The 24,228-nt window shown below is 36.2% G+C and overlaps 2 protein-coding genes across 3 annotated transcripts in view; one reads left to right on the forward strand and one right to left on the reverse strand.

Annotated features, from left to right (window-relative positions):
- The window catches only part of LOC136033432 (GPI ethanolamine phosphate transferase 3-like), a 34,343-nt gene extending 33,830 nt beyond the window's left edge, over window positions 1-513 (reverse strand). Inside the window, exon 1 of the mRNA XM_065714181.1 lies at window positions 295-513. The gene's annotated coding sequence lies outside the window, so the exon portion shown is untranslated. The remainder of the gene's footprint in view (window positions 1-294) is intronic.
- Window positions 514-4,984: 4,471 nt separating this feature from the next.
- On the forward strand, window positions 4,985-23,331 carry LOC136033683 (GTP-binding nuclear protein Ran-like). 2 transcript variants are annotated; one of them, XM_065714532.1, is made up of 4 exons: window positions 4,985-5,077; window positions 7,923-8,158; window positions 14,034-14,210; window positions 23,032-23,331. In XM_065714532.1, the coding sequence occupies exons 2-4, from the start codon at window positions 7,928-7,930 to the stop codon at window positions 23,110-23,112; spliced, it is 489 nt and encodes a 162-aa protein (XP_065570604.1). In that variant the 5' UTR covers window positions 4,985-5,077; window positions 7,923-7,927; the 3' UTR covers window positions 23,113-23,331. The 2 variants fall into 2 exon arrangements, with proteins under 2 accessions (XP_065570604.1, XP_065570603.1); XM_065714531.1 differs by lacking the exons at window positions 4,985-5,077; window positions 7,923-8,158 and adding an exon at window positions 10,307-10,584.
- The last annotated feature ends 897 nt before the right edge of the window (window positions 23,332-24,228 follow it).

Below are 24,228 nucleotides of genomic sequence, written 5' to 3' on the forward strand. Positions count from 1 at the left end.
ACGACAGAAAACAACAATATCCAAACTAAAAACTAACAGAAAATAGACATGAAGGGCTCCTAACTGTCAACTCTGTCTCTTTACACAGAACTTTTTTTATTTTCAGTACAATACATCAAAAATGAATGCTATATGTTTAAAAAAACATTCTTGTGATTTTAGAATTTGTTTCATTAAAAATATGGTGAAATTCTTTTGGCTATCTTGGAAAGGGGTCAGTTTAGGAAAATGAAAATTTTAGGGACGGGTATACAGGCTAAAGTATGTCCCAGGAAGGAATTCTGTAGTACATACCTCCACTTTCACTACCTCCACTTCAGACCTTCAAATAAAAATAATATCTATACTAGTGTTGTTGTTGTTGTAGAGAAAATACGCTCGGCTTTTGCCCTCTGTGTCACCAAACAATAATTAAACTAAAATCATAGAAACGAAAAGAATATACAAATCAAATAAATTAAATCATCTTCTCTTCTCACCACACTCTTGTGACTAAAAAAAAAAAAAAAAAAAAAAAAAAAGTTGATGAAGGATTAGACTATTCATTTTATTCTTAGGACAATCCATGCCAGGGATTTTTGTATCTATAACATTATCAATGCTATTAGGAGGGTTGGTAGATATCTGGGTCTGACAAGAAAAGATTAGGTTTTCAGGAACACCTATACCATTCAGCAAGGAGACCAACTTGATAATGGCTGGACTACTATATGTCTTCCGATTTTCATAGAGAAATGTATGATTTATGAGACACTCCTTGAGAACATGGAGGTTTTGGTTAGTATTTACTTTCATAAAGTAATTAGAAGAAAGTTTCAAGAATCTTTCTTCTAAAGAAGGTATATTAACCTCATTGAACAGAGCTGCAATAGGAGTACTTTTTAGTGCACCTGTGATTAATCTCAGGCCATGGTGAACTATTGATTCAATTTTAGAAATTAACTTTTTTGACGCTGAGTAATAGACAGGGAGACAATATTCAATCTTTCCATATATTATAGATGTGAATAGTTTTCAAAGACCATCTCGGCTAGCTCCCCACTTTTGCCCAGCAACAGCACGCATAAAATTCAGTCGTTTTTCAAGTGCATTACAAAGATAAGAGATATGATCATTCCAATTTAACTTACTATCCAGCCACATACCAAGAAATTTCACATTCCTGGCAAAATGAATTTGTTGTTTATATAGAGTCAGATTAATTGAGAGACAATCTTGCCTAAGGTCAATTTTCCTAGAAAAAACCATGCCAGTGGTCTTTGGGATAGAAAAAAACCAGATTTTTTGTATTAAGCCATATTGACAATTTATCAATTGCTCCCTGGAGCTTGGGTTGACAAGCTTCAGGAGAGGAGCCTTCAGTCCAAAGGGCTAAGTCATCTGCATATAAGGCAAACTTTATTGAGGGCATATCAGCCAAAATAATATCATTAATCAGTATGTTAAAAAGAAGAGGACTCAAAACTCCTCCTTGAGGAACACCTAATGAGACTGTACTAGCAGAGGAGCATATGGATCCAACTCTGGTTTTAATAGTCCTATTAAAAAGCACTGCCCTGCACCACTTCCAGAAATTATTTCCAACATTAAATTTATGAGCCTGTCTAAGGATTGCAAAGGGGTCCAATGTATCATAAGCTTTCTTAATATCAAAGAAGACTGCAGAAACAACTCTCTTTCTTGTAAAAGCTTTCTTAATGTCATGATCAAGTTGAATTAGGTTATCAAGGGTTGATCTACCTTTCCAAAAACCTGCTTGTTCAGCGATAAGAGAATTATCAATAAGGGGTTCAAATCTTAGCTTAATCATTTTCTCATAGAGTTTAGCGATGCATGAGGTTAAGGCAATTGGGCGGTATGAAGCTGGGTCTGAACGATCTCCTTTACCTTTATATATTGGGACTAGAATAGAAGACTTCCAAGCAGATGGGACAGAGCCACTTTCCCAACATCTGTTAAACAAGTAAAGAAGAGGGACCAAGAAAGTTGGTGGAAGAGCTCTAAGCATCTTATTGTGGACCAAATCTTCACCCATTGCTGAGTCATTTAGAGACTGTATTGTAGAAGTTAGCACATCCATATTAAAATATTTGTCAAGATTAGTGACATACCCTGGGGGAAACTGAGCTTCCATAAACATAGAGTTATTATATGTACTACTATTTAAAGATTGACCTGCAAAATAACTATTCAAAGACTCTGCCACTTCATATGGCTTGTACATAATTGAACCATCATTGGACTTAATCTCTGGAGTAGACTGTTCAGTATGCTGATATCCTGCAAATTTTCTGACATTTTTGCAAAGTGTTTTAAAAGGAGTTGACTGATTAAACTGATTTTCACAAATATCTTCTCAAGCTGCTTTTCTTTCAACTAGGACATGTTTCTTAAAAGTAGCTTCAGCCTTTCTCATTTCAATTTTTTTGAAAAGGTTGCTTTTATCTGAAAGCCAGATTTTTCTAGCATTACACTTATTTTGTTTTAGTGATTCTAAATTATTATTCCAAAAGTGTATATTTTTTTTCCTATTTTTTACTAGTTGTGTTTGGAGTTTAAAAAATAAATTTGAAGCATCAATGATGCTTTTAGTGATATTTTCATTTAAAACATCAATATCATTAATTAGAGCTGGTACCATACTCCCCAATTTAAGTACCCATGGTTTCCAATTATCCTCATTGAAAATCCATCTAGGAGCAATGTTAAATTTAGAGAGAACTGGTCTTTTTGACAGTTCTGTAATAAGTGGGTAATGCTGGCTGCCAAGATTGTCATGGAACCTGGACACCTTACTATAAGCAGATAGTCTGCTACCAACAAAGCAAAGATCAATGGTTGAGTTTTTACCATTGGAGGAGTGCACATAAGTTCCTAAATTCTTAGGTGTGATTAGTGTGTGGGAAATCTGACTGATAGAGATTGAATCCAAGAGCAACAATGATTGAGGGTCTCTAGGGTGGGTTGAGTCCCACAGGGGATGGTGAAGATTGAAATCTCCAAGTATTAGTTGGTTTGGGGAAAGATCTAATAATTTCTTGAAGGTTGGGTTATTGAAAGAAGAGGGTTTATTTATATAAATATTAACTACTGACAAGGGGGGAAGGTCATCCATCTCAACCTTTATAACTAGTATTTCCATTGATGACTGGACATCAATATTGACAACAGAGCTAATCAAATCCTTTTTCACAAGAGTCAATAGGCCTCCACCTTTTTGAGAAGAGGAATTTAGGACCCTATCTTTTCTATGTGATGTATAATTTTTAACACCAAAATTTCTTCCAGGGGACAAATGGGATTCTTGGATGCAGACAATTTCTGGGGATTCAATGTCCAAAACCTTTTTAACTCAACCAAACAATCAATGAGTAGACCTGTAGAGTTAAATTGAACTATTTTCATTCTAAACTGTTAGCTGTCTTTGATATTAAGGACTGTTTCCATTTGTTTTTAGTTGCTTTCTGTTTTGAGATAGGTGAGAGAGCACTTGCATTTCTTTTAAGGAATTGATTTTTTGCTGGAGAAGGTTTTTTTGAGATTTCTGATGTTGGTTTTACAGGTGAAGTAGAGATTGGGACAGAGTCAAGAGATTCCAAATCATCTTCAGAAATAGAATGATTTGAGGTGAGATCTTTAAATGTTCTATCAGATGGTGCACATGAGGAACTAAAGTCTTGAAACATTTTTTCCAAACGGCCTGAGATAGAATCTTCAATTTGTTTAAATTTTGAGGATAGGAATGAGCTGATCATTTCAGGAATTCTAACTGTTAAGATATCATCAATTATTTTCTTAATTAGGAGTTCTAAGACTGTTTGTTGAGTTGACACAAATGGGCTAGGAGTGGGGTTTTCAGGGGATGGAATGGGAGGGAATTCTTCATTAGAAAGAGCTGGAGTTGTGTCATTTAGTTGCACATTGGATTTAAGGATATCTGCATACTTTTTTTTTGCAGCACCAATAGTGATTTTTTCTTGTACTGCCTTAACAATAACCTTTTCAACATTTTTTGTTACAGGCTTTGTCTTTAGCGTGATGGTTGCCAAGACAATTGGGGCACATGAATAGTGTAATATTATCTCTCTTAATAGTACAAGAAGATGTTAGATGGTTTTTTGAACATCTAGGTTTACTGCAACATACTTTGGCAGTGTGGCCATGCCTTTGGCAGTGATTGCAGATCATGGCACAGGGAATATATGTCTTGACTTTTTTTTCCATACCCAGAATACAAATAAATTCAGGAAGGTCAAGTGAAGGAGTAAGGATACACCCATCAACATTCATCTTGTCAGATATCTGTTGACCAAAAAGTGGACGTACTCTTGTGAAACCTTGACCCATTAGTTCATCTAATAAGGTTTCACTTGTAAAAATACCCTTGTCCAGCCCCTCAGGCATGAAGCCCTTGGGGGAGTTTGAGTGCAATCCCTGAGAGCCTTGAGCTGAGGAATCCTTCTCACAGGAAAAAGTTAATGATTGGTTATTATCCAAAACTAGCTTCCCTATCTCTAGTATCTTGTTCAGTACTGCTTGATTTCTGATCTTAAGGCAGTTAGAACCATTTGAGGATTCTACCAAAATTGTATCTTTTTGGCATTCATTAAATTGCTTTCTCAACAACATAATTCCTTTCATGATTACACCCAGTGGTGAATTATGAAGATCAGGTTGCCCTGTTTTAGTCAACCATACTCTAATGATACTGTCCTCACCCTTGAGAACACCAGATCCCCCTGAATCATGGGGGTTAGGCATGATTAATGCCTTTCCAAGCACAACAGAGAAATTAATAGAAAGAAATTCCACAAAACCAGTCACAGGATGAAAAGAACAGAAGGAAAAATATCTTAAATACCTTAATATTAACTGTTTAAACAGTAAACAAAGAAAATAAAAATTATCAAAATGCTTTATTAATTTAATCTTTTCTTCTTTTCTTGTTTTTTTCTTTTCTTCTATACTCGTTCCGGAGTGTCTCCTGAATCTTATCGCTGTTTACTTTGGCAACGGTGATTCAATGCACCGCGATGGATTAAAAAAAAAAAAAAAAATTCTTGTGATTTTAGAGTTTGTATGTATTATTTTCATTAAAAATATGGTGAAATTCATTAGGCTATCTTGGAAAGGGGTCAGTTTAGGAAAATGAAAATTTTAGGGACGGGTCTACAGGCTAAAGTATGTCCCAGGAAGGGATTCTGTAGTACCTACCTCCACTCCTCCCTCTAGAGGGTCCTGAAATTTGCCTAAATGACAGGTCTATACCAAATGGAATTTTGACAAAACAGAATTTTATCTTACGTTAAAGTTATCAGTTTCTTAACCCCCTATTTAGACATGAAAATGCAATTAGCCTACTGTTACTTGAGTAGCCTAGAATTTTAAGCCATATCAATTTTTTTTTATTTAGGAAATGTATTTGCATATCTTTAAAACCTTATTAATCGGGATTGAGGAAAGTTGTGAAGGTGAAAACAATTTTTTTGGACTTCAGTTAAGAACATTTATTTTGCAAGGTTTCACTTTTATAACACACATATTTTTAAAAGTCATCAAAGGTCAAGACCATCTAGAGGGAGAAGAAGTGGAGGTGTGTACTTCAAAACACCTTCCCATGACATACTTTAGCCTGTAGACCCATCCCTGAAAGTTTCATTTTCCTAACCTAACCCCTCTCCAAGATAGCAAAAAGTAGCTAAAGTAGAATTCTTCCTATTTTGGGAACAGATTATTAGAACACAAATCAGGTAAAGTTTGACTAGGGTAGGCTAGTTTTACTTTAAAATTGGATATTACTGTGAGTTCTCAGAATATCTATTATTTTCTAACACAAAAGTTGTTCTACAGTGAATAAACTTGATTTGAATTTAGGATCTAAAGTCCTAATTAGGACCTAAAAACTTGCTTCTGAACTGCTATGATTTGACAAAAGGAAAAGTACACTAAGCTAACCTTAGTGGTGGATTTCTTTCCTGAAATAAGCTCCACACTCCACACTAAGATAGTTACTGAAGATAGCCTTAATCTGTTCCTAGATTACTGATAATACACTCTTTTGACAGACCCATGTACTTTGTGTGTTCTCATTTGTTTATTATCCCCCTAGACAGTATCTGAAAGTTTTATCTTAATAGTCTTAGTAATAATGAATAGTAGCAGCAGTAGAAGTATTGATAGAAGTATGCACAAACCCTCTTTTTAGTAGTTCAACATGGCCAAAGAGTTCATCATGATACTCTAAAGTTATTTCCAGGTTATGGCAAATAGCCTATGCCCTTTTGACAACCTGTGCATACGTAGTGACCTTGATTTAGTTCTGAATCTCCCTCAACATTCTGTGAGTTTCACTTTAATAATCTTAGCCTTTTTAATAGTAGTAGTTGTAAAAATAGCAGTAACAGTATGCACATACTGCCTTTTTGTTAGTTAAAAACCCCCTCAACATAACTTTGAGTTTCAACTTAATGCTGAGCTTATTGCTTAATTCTCTTAATACCCTTGACAGTCTACATGAATATAATTTGTTTTTATTTAGTTCAACACTCCTAAAGATTCCCTAAAGCTTAATACCCTTAGCCTCAGATGTAGGCTAGTTTTAGCAAAATGATATCAGTAATAATAGTAGTAATGGTAGCAGTGGGTAAATGGTGTTTTTTGGTTAGTTCTACAACTCTCTCATTGTGCTCTGAATGATTCAACCTTAAGCTCTTCACAAGATATTGTTTTTGACAGCCTGGATGCACATAATGTGTTCTGATGTAGTTCAACATCCCCTACCATTCCCTGAAAGTTCACCTTAATACCCTTAGCTTAGTAACAATAGCAGCAGCAGCAATAGTAGTAGCAGTGTTAGTAATAGTAGCAGTAGCATGCACATAGTGGCTTTTGGCTAGTTCACTATCTTGCTCAAAATCCCTGTAAATTTCAAATTAATACTCTAAACCATCCACAAGATTATCTGGTATGCTTTTTTGACAACCTGCATGCACATACTTTGTTTTAATTTAGTTCAACATACCCTAAACACTTCCTGAAATTTTCACCTTAATACCATTAGTGCTGGCAGTAGCAGTATTAGTATTATTAACAGCAGTAGAAATAGTTGTTGAAATTGAATATATTTAGAACCTTTTGGTTAATTCAACATCTCCCACAACAATCCTGTAAGTTTCAACTTAATACTTTAAGCTGTTCCTAAGATATTGCTAATACATCCTAGTGACACACTGCATACATATAGGGTGTTTTGATTTAGCTCATTGTCTCCCTTAACATTCCCTAATATTTTAACATTAACATTATTGCAATTAGAAGTAGTAGTAGTCATATTAGAAACAGCAGTAATAGTTGAAAGAGTAGTAGTATTTGTAGAAGTGATAGTAGCAGTAGCATGTGAATATTTGCCTTTTTGTCAGTTGAACACCCCTCTCACTGTGCCCTGAAAGTTTCAGATTGATATTCTAAACTCTTCCTGAAATATTGATTACAAGCCCTTTTAACAACCTCATGACATAGTGTATTTCTCCATTAATACCCCTAGCTGTAGTAGTACAGCTAGTGACTGGCAGATGCAGCCATAGAAGACAAAGAGGGATGTAGGCAATTTGAGTCATTGCCATCAGTCACTGGTGCCATCACAGGACTTACCCTAGTTGCTCAACAATGTAATTTAAAGTATTCTAAGATAATGTCAGAAAACCCTTCTATCTGCTCCATGACATCCTTTGTTGCTGAATAAGGCACTAGACATTGTGATTTATGTTCAAAAGAACACTTTCAATATTCTATGGTCACTGGTTCAGTACAATCTTTTCTCCATAATAGCTGAAAGCATTGCTGTGCAGCCCAAATTCACTTAAGTACTACAATAATTTAAGTAATAAAACCATTTTTGCTCCAATTGTTTGTTTTTTTTCTAGCAAATATGTCTACTTTTGCCTATGATATGCCTACTTTTAAATTGCACGTGGTTGGGAAAAAAGGTAGTGGGAAAACGACTTTTGTGAAGAGGCACTTGACAGGTGAATTTGAGAAGAAGTATGTTGCCACAAAATGTTTTGAAATACATTCACTAGTTTTTCACACAAATAGAGGTGCAATCAGATTCAATGTATGGGACAATCCTGGACAAGAAATTATTGGAGGTTATGCTTGGGTAGGTTGTTTTTGTGTTAATACCTGTGTTTGTGTCTATGCTAGATAGTTTGACATTGCTGGCCTTAATTAAACAATGCAGGGACAAAATATGGTCCTCAAGCTTTAGAATCAAAGTGTAAAAATTATTGTAAATGATCAATAAGTAAACACAATAAAACTACATAAGGAATATCAGTCTTGTGGGGTGGGTATTTGATGTTCAATGTTTTGTTTTTCTGTTGAACTTTATCTTATCAATAGAAAAAGAAAACAGTAATTTAAGCCTTAAAAAAATCATGTTAAATGAGTAAGGTGTTAATAAAACCTGAGAAAATTAAAATAAATACAGCAGGAGATTTTACTTTTCTATGCCATGTTGCTTTAGTTTGGGGCTATGTTTGGCAAACTTAGCATTAAAAAGTAAAATTAAGAAAAATATTCTCTTAATTTCAAAATATTAAAACACATTTATGGAAAGTTATTATGGATCTTATATGGATTGTCACAGTCTTTCCTTTATGGCAAGATACAATATTTTATTTTAAAACATTCACATGCTATTTCTGCTGAATTGAATTTTATGTCTAAAAAGACAGAACAGTGATAATAATAAAGGGAAGCATTTTTCCAAATGTAATTTGTATAATAAAAAGAGAATTCAATAAAAATACACATCAGGTTAAAAAGTTGAGAAGAAGGGGGAAAAGGCACAAATCTAGACTGAGATTTACTGCAGATCTCTTAGAGATGCAAAAGCTCCATTTTGGACTAAAGATGTGTCATGATAGGAGAAGCTAAAATAGAAGAAAAAAGTTGACTGTAGTTACTATTGAATCATTCATCTGCAATCTTGATTGGGCAAAAAAACAGCAATTTGGACTAATACTTACTGCAGGAATTTTGGAGATAGCAACAGCTCATTGGACACTGGTGGTTCAAGATAGGTGAAATTAAAAGGGAACAAAAAAGTGGACTACAATTCATATGGAACAATAAAAACAAATACTGCCATTTAGATGGGTTTTTTTCTTGTTGCTTTTCTCCCCTCCCCAAATAATGTTGAAGCAGTGAAGAGGATTGAGGTGATTGTCTGGCAGACAAACAATAAAAATAATCATGTAAACATAATGTACTTGTCACTTCAGATTCTTCATTAAATATGAAAACAATCACAGTTTTCTGAAATTGTGTTTTTGGGAGGTGAAAAAGTAAATATTGTGTTTTATTGTTGTTTCTTTATCATTTTTACACATTTGAGCTTTTTTTCTATCATATCAGACATTTTAAAGATGCTCTTTTGCATCAAATATGTTAAAGATATTACTTCTCAGGACTTGAAATGTTTCTGGACTCAAAATCAATTATCTAATCAAATGTTTTCATCATATTTAACAGCTGTTGTAACTAGGGCACAATCAATATGGATTTTTGAGGCCTGATACCAATATATCAGTAGCGTACCAGTACAATACCAATATAATTTTATGATAAATTCCCCTCTAGAAAAAAACCTTGCCTGAAAATTAAACCCCCCATTCTCTCCCCATATAGTCACATATTCCTACCTGGTCTATTACACACCAAAGAACAGCCTCAATAATTTACTGTGGATTCAACAAATTAGGCCATTTACAAGAATTGTTTGATTTTCTTTACTTTATCTGATCAGTAGCTTCAGAGCACACAAACAAAATGGCCAATATTTGCAGAAGTGACACATAAGAAAAAAATCGATAAAAATATACTTTTACTTTGTGACTCACCTGTGCTTCTCTCTCCACCTTCGTCATACTTAGCTGGTGGCTCCGCCCCCAATGACTAGGCAAGCAAAAATTACCTAAGGAAATCTGTTGCCATCTTCTGGACAAACTCTGCAAAAAAAAATGTATTGGCGAATAACCAATATTGTTTTTTCTAATATCTGTAAATGACACTGACCCAATGAAATGAACAAATGATATCTGGAAATGACAAAAATCGACTTGTTAATGAAAATTTTGATTATGTACTAAAAATAAAAAAGATTATAAGAAACTAATGGAAATTATGGATCAAATTTTCAGAAATTATAATAACCCAAATCCTATTTTTTTCATTTTTGACTTCAAGTTTTTTTCGCATTTGCTTTAATTGCTTCCTTGATTACTGTTTTCTGTCTTTTCTTAGGGAGAATGTTTAATCGTAATGTTTAATGTAACTTCGACTCTCCCAAACTTCAAATGCTTATATGAACTTGATGAAAATGTTCCAGTTCTTCTATGTGGTAACAAAATTGATCTAACAAAGTTAACAGATAGGAATGTTCTTGAAGATTTTTGGCGAATTTTATTACGTTCTATACCAAGTAATTTGCCACGTTTTTTGCCAAATACGTTTTACACCAATCTTGCCAAAGATATTCTTCCCGTGTTATATCATGGAATGAGAAGTGAAGGTTCTGTTGAAGTAAGTATTTTTCCTCTTCAAACTAATTCCGCGTTTTGTTTTGTTTATTTATACTTTTCACTACATCTTTTTTATTGCCCAGAGCATTGCTTTTGGAAGTGCAAAACAAAATATTTTAAAGATTTTTATTTCATTTTCTTATGCTTAAATGTATATATACACATATATTGGATCTTATGAAATCTCATATTTCAAAGGACCCTGTAAGTCAGATCTCTTATTTTAAATCCCGACCAGATCCAGTGTCATTGGAGGGGGTGAGAGACTGGAAATCATGGAAAACGCTTAAAACTGAGAGATCAGCATTAAACCTGGTGGGAAAAATAAGCACAAGTCCTAGACACATGATTGACATAACCCGACTGAATCCACTTTCTTTGGGGGAGTTTGAGGGGGGGGTGTTAATTCAGGGAAAAATTCGGAAAAGATACGTGACTGACATAACCGGACCGGATCCGCTCTCTTTGGTGTCGTTAGGGGGGAGAGGAGTAATTCGGAAAAATTAGGTATTTGTAACTTCCGAACGGGTGATCAGATCTTAATGAAATTTGATATTTAGTAGGATCTTGTGTTTTAGAGCTCTCATTTTAAATCCCGACCAGATCCGGTGATATTGGGGGGGGGAGTTGGAGGGGGAAACCGGAATTCTCGGAAAACGCTTAGAGTGGAGAGATCGGGATGAGACTTGATGGGAAGAATAAGTGCAAGTTCTAGATACGTGATTGACATAATTGGAATGGATCCGCTCTTTTGGGGGAGTTGGGGGGATTACGAGTGCTTTGGCAAGTTTAGTGCTTCTGGACATTCTAGGACGATGAAAATTGGTAGGCGTGTCAGGGACTTACACAAATTGACATGATAACAGTCGTTTCCCCTATTCGACCACATGGGGGACTGGAGGGAGAGAAAAAATTGAAAAAATTCGAGTTATTTTTAATTTATGAATGGGTGATCGGATATTAATGAAATTTGATATTTAGAAGGACTTCGTGTCTCCGAGCTCTTATTTCAAATCCCGACCGTATCTGGTGATATTGGGGGAGTTGGATGGAGAAACAGGAAATCTTGGTAAACACTTTGAGTGGAGAGATTGGGATGAAACTTGGTGGGAAGAATAAGCACAAGTCCTAGGTACGTGATTGACATAACTGGACAGAATCTACTCTCTTTGGGGAAGTTTTTTTTTTGGGGGGGGGGTAGTATTAATTCGGAAAAATTGAGGTATTTTTAACTTAAGAATGGGTGACTGGATCTTAATGAAATTTGATATTTAGAAGAAATAATGTCTCAGAGCTGTTTTTTTTAAGTCTGACCAAATCTTGTGACATTTGGGGGGGGGGGAGTTGGAGGGGGAAATCGGAAATCTTGACAAAACGCTTAAGATTGAGAGATTGGATGAAACTTGGTAGGTAGAATGAGCAAATGTTGTAGATATGTGATTGACGTGACCTGACTGGATCTGCTCTCTTTGGGGGAATTAAGAGGGGGTCCAGTGCTGTCGCGAGTTCGGTGCTTCTGGATGTGCTAGGAAGATGAAAATTGGTAGGCGTGTCAGGGACCTTCACAAATTGACTTGACAAAGTTGTTTTCCCCGATTCGACCATCTGGGGTGCCTCAGGGAGAGTAAAAATTAGAAAAAATGAGGTATTTTTAACCTAGGAGTGGGTGATAGGATCTTAATGAATTTTGATATTTAGAAGGACCTCGTGTTTCAGAGCTCTTATTTTAAATTCCGACCGGCATTAAGCCTCTGATTATCCTTTTAGTTCCATCTATTGACTCTTAGAATTTTGCTAGAGCTCATACCATATGAGCTCTTGGCTCTTCCGTCACAAGTGCCATATGAAGTCTTAGCTCTTGTTATTTTATTTAGCTAGCTCGTGTAAGCAATGCTTTTTCAGCTAAGAAGAACCATAGTCTAACTACAATACATATTCCAGAGATTGAGAACCTATAGCTCAATATTAACTTTAAAGCTGGTCCAAGATAGAGGCACAAGCTTACGGTATTGTTACCCTAGATCTCAGAACAAAATAAGTAAGGTTTGGCTGTTTGTAAAGAAGTTGAAAGGGCTTTATAGTAAAAGTTAGTAGAAATGGTGGTTCTAGCAAATAATCAGTGGTTTTATCCAATGAATTCCACACACTATGGATGCATCAGTAGCTTTAACCTAACAAAGATCAAATCTTGGCCTATAATGACCGAAAATGAAAAAGATAGGTTTTTGGAAAAACTATTTTGTGGAAAACTATTTGATGTTGATACAGCGATGTTAGTTATTACCTCCATTAAACTTCAATGTCAATCTTACCACAACTACAAATTTCCTTTATTTTTGAGTAAAGCCCGAAACCTCTGTTAGATGGCATCGGATTGAAATAAAAAGCGCACAGTTGTCGAAACTGAAATAAAAATCGCCATGGTCGAAACTATCCGGAGGTATACAGTCCCTACCCCAAAAAACAAATAAAGTCGTGTTTTAGAATGGATAATGCAAGCAATCCAATGTGCAAGAACAACTGATGTAACACTCAAAACAAAAATATTTTTATCTGACAAGTTCAAAATTGGAACTTGAATTTTATTCAAAGCTGTTGTGCTTGTGTATTTGAAAGAAAAGTTTTTATGGCATTTCTGACTCTGTTGTTCAACATCTTAAGGTGGCAAGAACGAAATCGTGCCGTGCCCAGGTCCTCTAATAGGTTTTAGAATCGCCTGTGCAGTCGGGGTCGTATTGTATGCACATGTATTTGATTAAAAATAAGATGGATTAGTGGATTTGAGATGGTTTCAAAAGGATTTCTGCATGTAAGCTTGGGAGTAATAGCATATAACTTGCTCAGCATAGATGACAGGGTGCAAAACCTTAAAATAGAGGAAGATAAACGAAAAAAAAAGCTGTTAAAGTAGCAAGTGTTAAGGTAGCAAGCTTTTTTTTATTTAAAAATCGCTTTTTTTTTGTTTTTCAAAAAAAAAAAAAAAAAAAAAAACAGAACGTAGGAACAGGTCACCTGTTTTTAACATACCTATTTCTTCTTCTTTTTTTGTCGTTTCTGTTTTTCTGAAAACAGAAACAGTGCTGATTCTTAGCAGCAACCTAGTAAAGGGTCCATAATTTTTTTATAGAGTGTAAAAATCACAACATTGGGAGAGGCAAGAGCCCCACTCTGCTTCCTGTATGTATGCTAAGTCAAGCTTCTCCTGATTTTACATCTCTTTTGAAAGTTCAATGTTTTCAGTAAAGTGTATAATCTATTACATTTTGTGTAAAAGTTTGGGGGGTTTGCATCTCACTTCTCGTCTTGGATAATTTTGATGCATATCAGTAATAATATACAACTATTAAATATAATTATTTTACCAAATTGGAGGATAATTATCTCTTCCTATTTGCTTTGTTTTATCTTTGGTTCTTTCATTTTAACTTAAATTTCCTTTTTTTGTTATAGTATTATGACATCTCTGCAAAGTCGAATTACAATTTTGAGAAGCCTTTTCTTTGGCTTGCAAGGAAACTAATTGGTGATCCAAATTTGGAATTTGTTGCAATGCCTGCTCCTCAGCCCCCTGAGGATCCAATCCCAATGGATCCTAATTGGCAACAGCAAATTGAAGGAAATCTTGCGGTAAGTTTAACTGCGATTCCTAGTAGTACAATTTATCTCGAAACAAATGCAAAATCAATTAGCTGGAAGCTCACTTTGCAAGGGTGTGAAGGGGGGCCTAAAAACAATTAACATTTTACAAGAAATAATAAAGGAAATTTTTAGTGATTGCTTTTAACAATTATTTTTTGTTCAATCCCAAAATAAGGCGCATCTAATATTTTCATTTTAGAGATTTATGTCCTTTTTTGCAAAGGGAGTGCCACAAAGTATTGCAAGTTAATATTGTAAACACCAAGCATTAAAGCTGTAGGTTGTGCTTTTTATTATTACTATTATTATTATTAGTGGGAATGAAAATTATGTCATGTGTAGCTATGAAGTTCAGTTGGTAACTCCCCAAGGATTGCATGTAATTAAAATGTATTGGGAAGAGTAGTATATTTTACACTGAAAAATATTCTTAAAAAATGATCCAATCATAAGTTCTTCGTTATATTCAGAATAATCTTATTTCACACATCTTGCATGAACCTAACCTTTATCTAATTTCTTTTATTATTTTACTCTTTTTCTACCAAATAAAAAGTTTTTTTTTGTACTTTTCTACCAAATGGTTTTGGTTTCTACCAATGGTTTTTCTACCAAAACCAAAAAAAAAAAAAAATTCTGAAAAAAAGAAGTAAGCGTTCAGTAAGCACTTTTTATGGCACTTGGTATTAACCAATTGACATATAGCAATCGCAAATTCTGTCAGTCTGTATGTCTGTCTGTCTGTCAGTCTGTCTGTCTGTCAGTCCCGGTTTTGGTACTTTAGGCACATCCAGGTAAGCTAAGACGATGAAATGTGGTAGGCGTATTAGGGACCGGGCCAGATTAAATTAGAAATAGTCGTTTTCCCGATTTGACCATCTGGGGGGGGAGAGTGGGGGGCCCGTTAATTCGGAGAAAATAGAGAAATAGAAGTATTTTTAACTTACGAACAGTTCATCAGATCATAATGAAATTTGATGTTTGGAAGGATGTCGTGCCTCAGAGCTGTTATTTTAAATCTCTACCGGATCTGGTGACATTGCGGGGGAATTTGGGAGGGGGAAACCTAAAATCTTGGAAAACACTTAGAGTGGAGGCATCGGGATGAAACTTGGTGGGAAAAATAAGCACAAGTCCTAGATACATGATTGACATAGCCGGAACGGATCTGCTCTCTTTGGGGTTAATTCTGAAAAATTAGAAAAAATGAGGTACTTTTAACTTACGAACGGGTGATCAGATCTCAATGAAATTTGATATTTAGAAGAATATTGTGTCTCAAAGCTCTTATTTTAAATCCTGACCGGATCTGGTGACATTGGGAGGAGTTTGGGGTACGCTTAGATTGGAGGGATCGGGATGAAACTTGGTAGGAAAAATAAGCAAAAGTCTTAGATATGTGATTTACATAATTGGAACGGATCCGCTCTATTGGGGGGGGGGGGTTGATTCTGAAAAATTAGAAAAAATGACGTATTTTGAATTTACGAAGGAGTGATCGGATCTTCATGAAACTTCATATTTAGAAGGACCTCGTAACTCAAATCTCTCATTTTAAATCTCAACAAATGAGAAGAATAAAAACCTGTCTAAGACACGTGAATGACATAACCGACCGGATCTGCTCTCTTTGTTGGAGTTGGGGGGGGGGTAATTTTGAAAATTGAGGTATTTGTACCTTACGAAAGGATTATCAGATCTTAATGAAATATGATATTTAGAAGGATCTTGTGCTTTAAAGCTCTAATCTTAAATTTGGACCAGATCCTGTGAAATTGGGGGGAATTGAAGGGGGAAACCGGAATTCTTCGAAAACGTGGAAATTGGGGTATTTTGATCTTACGAACAGGTGATCGGATCTTAATGAAACTTGATATTTAGAAGGAATTCAGATCTCAGAGCTCTTATTTTAAATCCTGACCAGATCTTTTGACATTGGGGGGAGTTGGAGGGGCAAATCTTGGAAAACACTTGGAGTGGAGGAATCGGGATGAAGCTTGGTAGATAGAATGAGAAAATGTCCTTGATACGTGATTGACGTAACTGTAATGGGTTCGCTTTCTTTGGGGGAGTTGGGGGGAGGGGTTCAGTGATTTGGAGAGTTTGGTGCTTTTGGACGTGCTAGGACGATGAAAATTGGTAGGCGTGTCAGAGAGCTGCACAAATTGACTTGATAAAGTCGTTTTCCTAGATTCGACCATCTGGGGGGCTCAAGGGAGAGGAAAAATTGGAAAAAATAAGGTATTTATAATTTACGAGTTGGTGATCGGATCTTAATTACTTTTGATATTTAGAAGGACATCGTGACTCAGAGCTCTTATTTTAAATCCTGACTCGCATTAAGCCTCTGAGTTTTCTTTTAAGTTAATCTGTTGATTCTTCGAATTTTGTTAGAGCTCATACCATAAGAGCTCTTGTCTCTTAGCTCTTCTTGCCTTGTCCCAAGTGCCATATGAGCTCTTAGCTCTTGTTCACTTTTCAAAATCGGATTTGTTTACAGACGCCACCAGAAGTCGCAGTGGTGAGTTTAACTAAAACGGTCAGAAACTTGACATTTAACAGGAGCGGCAAGAGTCGGTGTCGTCCGTAAACATATTTTGCAGATGGCATTTGTTGCAGCACGAGTTTGAAACCTGAAAAATAGTTTATTGAACGCACGACTTTTATGGCACTTGGTATCTACCAAGTGACATATAGCGATCTTAAATTCTGTCTGTCTGTCTGTCGGTCCCGGTTTTGCTTGTTTTGTTGCTTCCAGATAGGCTAGGACGATGGAATTTGTCAGGCGTATCAGGGACCAGACCATATTAAATTTAAAATATTCGTTTACCCGATTCGACCATCTGGGGGGAGTGGGGGGATGGTTAGTTCGGAAAAAATTAGAAAAAAATGAGGTATTTTTAACTTACGAACGGGAGATCGGATCTTAATGTAATTTTTAGAAGGATATCATGTGCCAGAGCTCTTATTTTAAATCTCGACCGGATCCGGTGACATTGGGAGGAGTTGGAGGGGGAAACCTAAAATCTTTGAAAACGCTTAGAGTTGAGGGATCGGGATGAAACTTGTTGGGAAAAATAAACAAAAGTCCTAGATACCTGATTAACATACCTGGAACAAATCTGCTCTCTTTGGGGGAGTTGGGGGGAGGATTAATTCTGAAAAATTAGAAAAATGAGGTATTTTTAACTTGTGAAGGAGTGTTCAGATTTTAATGAAATTTAATATTTAGAAGGACCTCGTAACTCAGATCTCTTGTTTTAAATCGCGACCAGATTCTGTGTCATTGGGGGGACCGGAAATCTTGGAAAACACTTAGAGTGGAGAGATCAGGATAAAACTTGTTGGGAAGGATAAACACAAGTCCAAGATACGTTACTGACATTACCGGATTGAATCCGCTCTCTTTGGGGGAGTTGACGGGGGGGGGAATAATTCGGGAAAATCGGACAAAATTACGTATTTGTAACTTACGAACGGGTGATCAGATCTTAATGAAATTTGATATTTAGAAGGATCTTGTGCTTTATTGCTCATATTTTAAATTTTGACCAAATCCGGTGACATTGGGGGAGTTGGAGGGGAAACAGGAAATCATTATTTTAAATTTTGGCCCGTTAATTCGGAAAGTATTTTTAACTTACGAACGGTTGATCAGATCATAATGAAATTTGATGTTTGGAAGGATATCGTGCCTCAGAGCTTTTATTTTAAATCCTGACCGGATCTGGTGACACTGGGGGGGGGGGTGGATTTGGGAGGGGGAAACCTAAAATCTTGGAAAACACTTAGAGTGGAGGGATCGGGATGAAACTTGGTGGGAAAAATAAACACAAGTCCTAGATACATGATTCACATAATCGGAACGAATCCGCTCTCTTTGGGGTAGTTTGGAGGGTGGGTAATTCTGAAAAAAATGAGGTGTTTTTAACTTACGAACAGGGTGATCGGATCTCAATGAAATTTGATATTTAGAAGGATATCGTGTCTCAGAGCTCTTATTTTAAATCCCGACCGGATCTGGTGACATTGGGGGGGGACCTAAAATCTTGGAAAACACTTAGAGTGGAGCATTGGGATGGAACTTGATGGGAAAAGTAAGCACAAGTCCTAGATACATGATTCACATAACCGGAACGGATCCGCTCTCTTCGGGGTAGTTTTTTTTTTGTGGGGGGGGGGGGGTAATTTTGAAAAAAATGAGGTGTTTTTAACTTACGAACGGGTGATCAGATCTCAATGAAATTTGATATTTAGAAGAATATCGTGTCTCAAAGCTCTTATTTTAAATCCTGACCGGATCTGGTGACATTGGGGGGAGTTAGGGGTACGCTTAGATTAGAGGGATCGGGATGAAACTTGGAGGGGAAAAATAAGCAGAAGTCTTAGATATGTGATTTACATAATTGGAACGGATCCGCTCTATTGGGGGGGGGGTTAATTCTGAAAAATTAGAAAAAATGACGAATTTTGAACTTACGAAGGAGTGATCGGATCTTCATGAAACTTCATATTTAGAAGGACCTCGCAACTCAAATCTCTTATTTTAAATCTCGACATGATCCAGCGTCATTGTGGGGGGGGGGGCAGTTGGAGGGACCAGAAATCTTAGAAAATACTTAAAGCGGAGAGATCAGGATGAAACTGGATGAGAAGAATAAAAACCTGTCTAAGATACGTGAATGATATACCCGACCGGATCTGCTCACTTTGGTGGAGTTGGGGAGGGGGGGGGGGTAATTTTGAAAATTGAGGTATTTGTAACTTACGAAAGGGTGACCAGACCTTAATGAAATTTGATATTTAGAAGGATCTTGTGCTTTAAAGCTCTAAATTTAAATTCCGACCAGATCCTGTGACATTGGGGGGAGTTGAAGGGTTAAACTGGAATTCTTCGAAAACGTGAAAATTGGGGTATTTTGATCTTACGAATAGGTGATCGGATCTTAAAGAAATTGGATATTTAGAAGGAATTCAGATCTCAGAGCCCTTATTTTAAATCCTGACCAGATCTTTTGACATTGGGGGGAGTTGGAGGGGCAAATCTTGGAAAACACTTGTAGTGGAGGAATCGGGATGAAGCTTGGTGGATAGGATAAGAAAATGTCCTTGATGCGTGATTGACGTAACCGTAATGGATTCGCTTTCTTTGGGGGAGTTGGGGGGAGGGGTTCAGTGATTTGGCGAGTTTGGTGCTTTTGGACGTGCTAGGACGATGAAAATTGGTAGGCGTCTCAGAGAGCTGCACAAATTGACTTGATAAAGTCGTTTTCCCAGATTTGACCATCTGGAGGGCTAAAGGGAGAGGAAAAATTAGAAAAAATGAGGTATTTATAATTTACGAGTGGGTGATCGGATCTTAATTACTTTTGATATTTAGAAGGACATCGTGACTCAGAGCTCTTATTTTAAATCCTGACCGGCATTAAGCCTCTGATTTTCCTTTTAAGTTAATCTGTTGATTCTTAGAATTTTGTTAGAGCTCATACTATATGAGCTCTTGGCTCTTAGCTCTTCTTGCCTTGTCACAAGGGCCATATGAGCTCTTAGCTTTTGTTCACTTTTCAAAATCGGATTTGTTTACAGACGCCACCAGAAGTCGCAGCGGTGAGTTTAACTAAAACGGTCAGAACCTTGACATTTAACAGGAGCGGCAAGAGTTGGTGTCGTCCGTAAACATATTTTAAAGATGGCATTTGTTTCAGTACGAGTTTGAAACCTGAAAAATAGTTTATTGAACGGACGACTTTTATGGCACTTGGTATCTACCAAGTGACATATAGCGATCGCAAATTCTGTCTCTCTGTCTGTCGGTCCCGGTTTTGTTTGTTTTGTCACTTCCAGATAGTCTAGGACGATGGAATTTGTCAGGCGTATCAGGGACCAGACAATATTAAATTAAAAATATTCTTTTACCCGATTCGACCATCTGGGGGGAGTGGGGGGATGGTTAGTTCGGAAAAATTAGAAAAAAGGAGCTATTTTTAACTTACGAACGGGAGATCGGATCTTAATGTAATTTTTAGAAGGATATCATGTGCCAGAGCTCTTATTTTAAATCTCGACCGGATCCGGTGACATTGGGGGGAGTTGGAGGGGGAAACCTAAAATCTTTGAAAACGCTTAGAGTTGAGGGATCGGGATGAAACTTGTTTGGAAAAATAAACAAATGTCCTAGATACGTGATTGACATACCTGGAACAAATCTGCTCTCTTTGGGGGAGTTGAGGGGGGAGGATTAATTCTGAAAAATTAGAAAAATGAGGTATTTTTAACTTATGAAGGAGTGTTCGGATTTTAATGAAATTTCATATTTAGAAGGACCTCGTAACTCAGATCTCTTGTATTAAATCCTGACCAGATTCTGTGTCATTGGGGGGGGACCGGAAATCTTGGAAAACACTTAGAGTGGAGAGATCAGGATACAACTTGTTGGGAAGAATAAACACAAGTCCAAGATACGTTACTGAAATTACCAGATTGAATCCGCTCTCTTTGGGGGAGTTGATGGGGGGGGGATTATTCGGGAAAATCGGACAAAATGACGTATTTGTAACTTACGAACGGGGGATCAGATCTTAATGAAATTTGATATTCAGAAGGATCTTGTGCTTTATTGCTCATATTTCAAATTTCGACCAGGTCCGGTGACATTGGGGGGAGTTGGAGGGGAAAAAGGTAATCTTGGAAAACGCTTGGAGTAGAAATATCGGGATGAAACTTGGTGGGAAGAATAAGCACAAGTCCTAGACACGTGATTGACATAACACAACTGAATCCGCTCTCTTTGGGGGAGGTTGATTGGGGGGTGTTAATTCGGGAAAATTAGAAAAATTGAGGTACTTTAACTTAAGAACGGGTGATCGGATATGAATTAAATTTGATATTTAGAAGGAACTCATGTGTCAGAGCTCTTATCTTAAATCCCGACCAGATCTGGTGACATTGGGGGGAGTTGGAGGGGGAAACCAGAAATTTTGGAAACACTTAGATTGGAGAGATCAGGATGAAACTTGGTGGTTAGAATAAGCAAATGTCGTAGATACGTGATTGACGTAATAGGACTGGATCCGCTCTCTTTGTGGGAGTTAGGGGGGGGGGGGGGGGTCCAGTGCTTTGGCGAGTTCGGTTTGTCAGGACGTGCTAGGACAATGAAAATTGGTACACGTGTCAGGGACCTGCACAAATTGACTTGTTGAAAATATTTTCCTCGATTCGACCATCTGGGGGGCTGAAGGGAGAGGAAAATTTAGAAAAAATGAGGCATTTTCTATTTGCGAGTGGCTTATCGGATCTTAATGAATTTTCACATTTAGAAGGATCTCGTGTCTCAGAGCTCTTATTTTAAATCCCGAGTGGCATTAAGCCTCTGATTTTCCTTTTAAGTTAATCTATTGATTCTAAGAATTTTGCTCGAGCTCATGTCATATGAGCTCTTGGCTCTTCTGACCTCGTCACAAGTGCCATATGAGCTCTTAGTTCTTGTTTTTTTTTTTATATTTAATACTAAAAAAAAGATGTTTCAATTGCCTAGTTTTTTTAGCCATTCAAATGAAAACTAAATGAGTTTTTGGGATTTGTTGTCTAATTCTTCTAAGTTCCCACTTATACATTCAGGCTACGCCTTTATTGTTGGTCCTAAGGTGGGAGTGGGGACGGCCTGTCATATCTGTTAATTTATTGCAATGCTTATTTGTAAATCACTTTTTCCTGGTAACTTTTGATTATGTTCGACAAGTTATAAAATATGTTTTGTTTTGTCCAATAACTTCTATTAGCTCGATAATAACTTGGAGTTTCCCCTGAAATTGACACTGACAATCCATTTATTTTCTGGCAGAATGATAATTTTTCCCCCAAGAGTATTGATACTGTTCGGTGACAGCCAGAGGGCCAATGTCTATTTATCATTTTGCTCTTTTTGTCTAGCTAAAGACAGAGTCTGTGATCTATTTGTTCCCCCATACGGATTTGGTATCTGATGATGGTCTGATAGAGTAATTTAGTGGAAAATGACCCAATTGTCAGAGCAGTAGGTTAGGATGTAGTACAAATATCCAAAACTTTTTAGGGGTGCTCTTTTTCAGAAACTATCGTACCGAAGCAACAGTCATGAAAACAGGTAGGAATCTCATTAAACAAAAAAAAAATATTTGAAATTTATGCCCTTTTTAAGAGGCAAAAGTAATCACCATAATTAACTAATTTTATTTTATGTCATTTTTTTTTTGTTGTATTATGCAAGCTTTTGGTCCAAATTGGGCCAGAATATTAAGGTGGAAACTTAGATGCGCAATAGGTTCAAGGGGGTATCCAAAGGCGTGCTCCAACGCGGTGTCGCCTTTTGTTTACACATTGTTATTTGGTCTATAATTTGCTTGTGATAAGACAATTTAAAAAAACTATATATTATTAATTGCATTCATCAGTAACAAAAAAAAAATTCATAAAAATTTACCATTTTTCTATATCCAAAGGCGTGCTCCAACGCGGTGTCGCCTTTTGTTTACACATTGTTGTCTGGTCTATAATTTGCTTGTGATAAGACAATTTAAAAAACTATATATTATTATTTGTGTTCATCAGTAACAAAAAAAAAATCATAAAAATGTGCCATTTTTCTACACTCAAGTTGTGAACAAGAAATTTCTTATGTAATGGTGCTTTCTTCCTTTGTTTTACAAGTCTAAGGTTATATTTTCCTGAAATTTTAATACGATTAGTTTGAAGCAATCATTATTTCGTAGATCTCTAATGTGTTCTGCTTTTGGAAGTTCCCCCCCCCCTAATGTTCATCTTACTTTTTCAGGAAGCTCAGAATGTTGCTCTTCCGGAAGATGATGAAGGTTTATTTAATGTTGCTCCTCCGGAAGATGATGAAGATTTATAAGCTTGTGCGCTGGGATATTGTTGGACAATCAACTGCTGAATATTTTTAATTTGCAAAATAACTTGACTTGAAAAATGGCGAATGCAGTCTGACTCCTAGGTTTTCTTGTTTAATGTTCAGAATGACATATGTGATATAATGTCCTTTTAATGTGAAAAATGTCCTTATTTCTATAATTTTTATATAAAATTATTTGTAATAAATCAAAAGTATACTCAGTTTATTGAGATTCAGTTTTGTTTTCAGTGGAGAAAAGAATGGTCATGTTGAATTTTCTGATGACTGGGATGCTCTAGAATTGATCCAGGTATTTAGCAAGTCTTTAAAGCTGATTTTCCAATCTGGTTCCTGGAGCTGGAGCTGGTTCCAAACTGATTTTGGACCATGCCCCACTTGGGCATTTCTAACTACTGATAGAGAAGTTTTTGAAGTTTGGAGAAGTTGGACGCTCTGGATTTAAGGAAGGGGTTGGTTGTTGGCGTGAAGTTTCAAAATTTCGCTAGGAACAATTTTTATGGTTTTTACTTTTTGTCTTCTTTTTTATAATGAAAAAAAAAAGAAAGCCCCTGCCGATGATAATTTAAATAAACGCTAAGGTAAATTTACATAAAGATTTTTTCTAATAAAAGTTGTTTTAAATGCATTTTTAACAATAGGATCGTTGATATCCTGAATCAGTAGAAAAATTCTTTTCTTTTTCTAACTACAATAAAATTTAATTAAACATGCAAAAAGGTTTTAAAATACTCAATTTTAAATTGGTACAAGAAAACTCTTCTACTCAGAGTCTAAAGAACAACGTTGAATTTATAGGGAGCTTTGGGCTTCCAGCATGTTATCAGATTATAGATAAGTTATAGATTATGTAGGATAGACTATATAGAATAGGGGATCGGAGAAAAATTGGAAAGTGATCGTTTGATTGTAAATTCGCAAATCTATCACTCTTTTTAAAGTGACAAACCATTCGAATGCAGGCAGTGAAAACGATGATTAGTAGATGTAAATTTACTAGTTTTATGAGCTTTTACTCCCATTTGGAGGTACGTTTCATTCCAAAGCACATCGTTCTGCAATCTATAATTTATTTATCTATTGTCCTTATGTGTACTTTAT

Source organism: Artemia franciscana, chromosome 12 (assembly GCF_032884065.1).
Source record: "Artemia franciscana chromosome 12, ASM3288406v1, whole genome shotgun sequence".
Classification (NCBI taxonomy): domain Eukaryota; kingdom Metazoa; phylum Arthropoda; class Branchiopoda; order Anostraca; family Artemiidae; genus Artemia; species Artemia franciscana.

Excerpts from the sequence above, each read along its gene's own strand:
- LOC136033683 (XM_065714531.1), top strand. The coding sequence starts at position 10,324 with ATGTTTAATGTAACTTCGACTCTCCCAAACTTCAAATGCTTATATGAA. Across the intron at positions 10,585-14,033 it reads GAAGTGAAGGTTCTGTTGAA|TATTATGACATCTCTGCAAA; the intron begins GTAAGTATTTTT and ends TTTTTGTTATAG. Across the intron at positions 14,211-23,031 it reads AAATTGAAGGAAATCTTGCG|GAAGCTCAGAATGTTGCTCT; the intron begins GTAAGTTTAACT and ends TTACTTTTTCAG.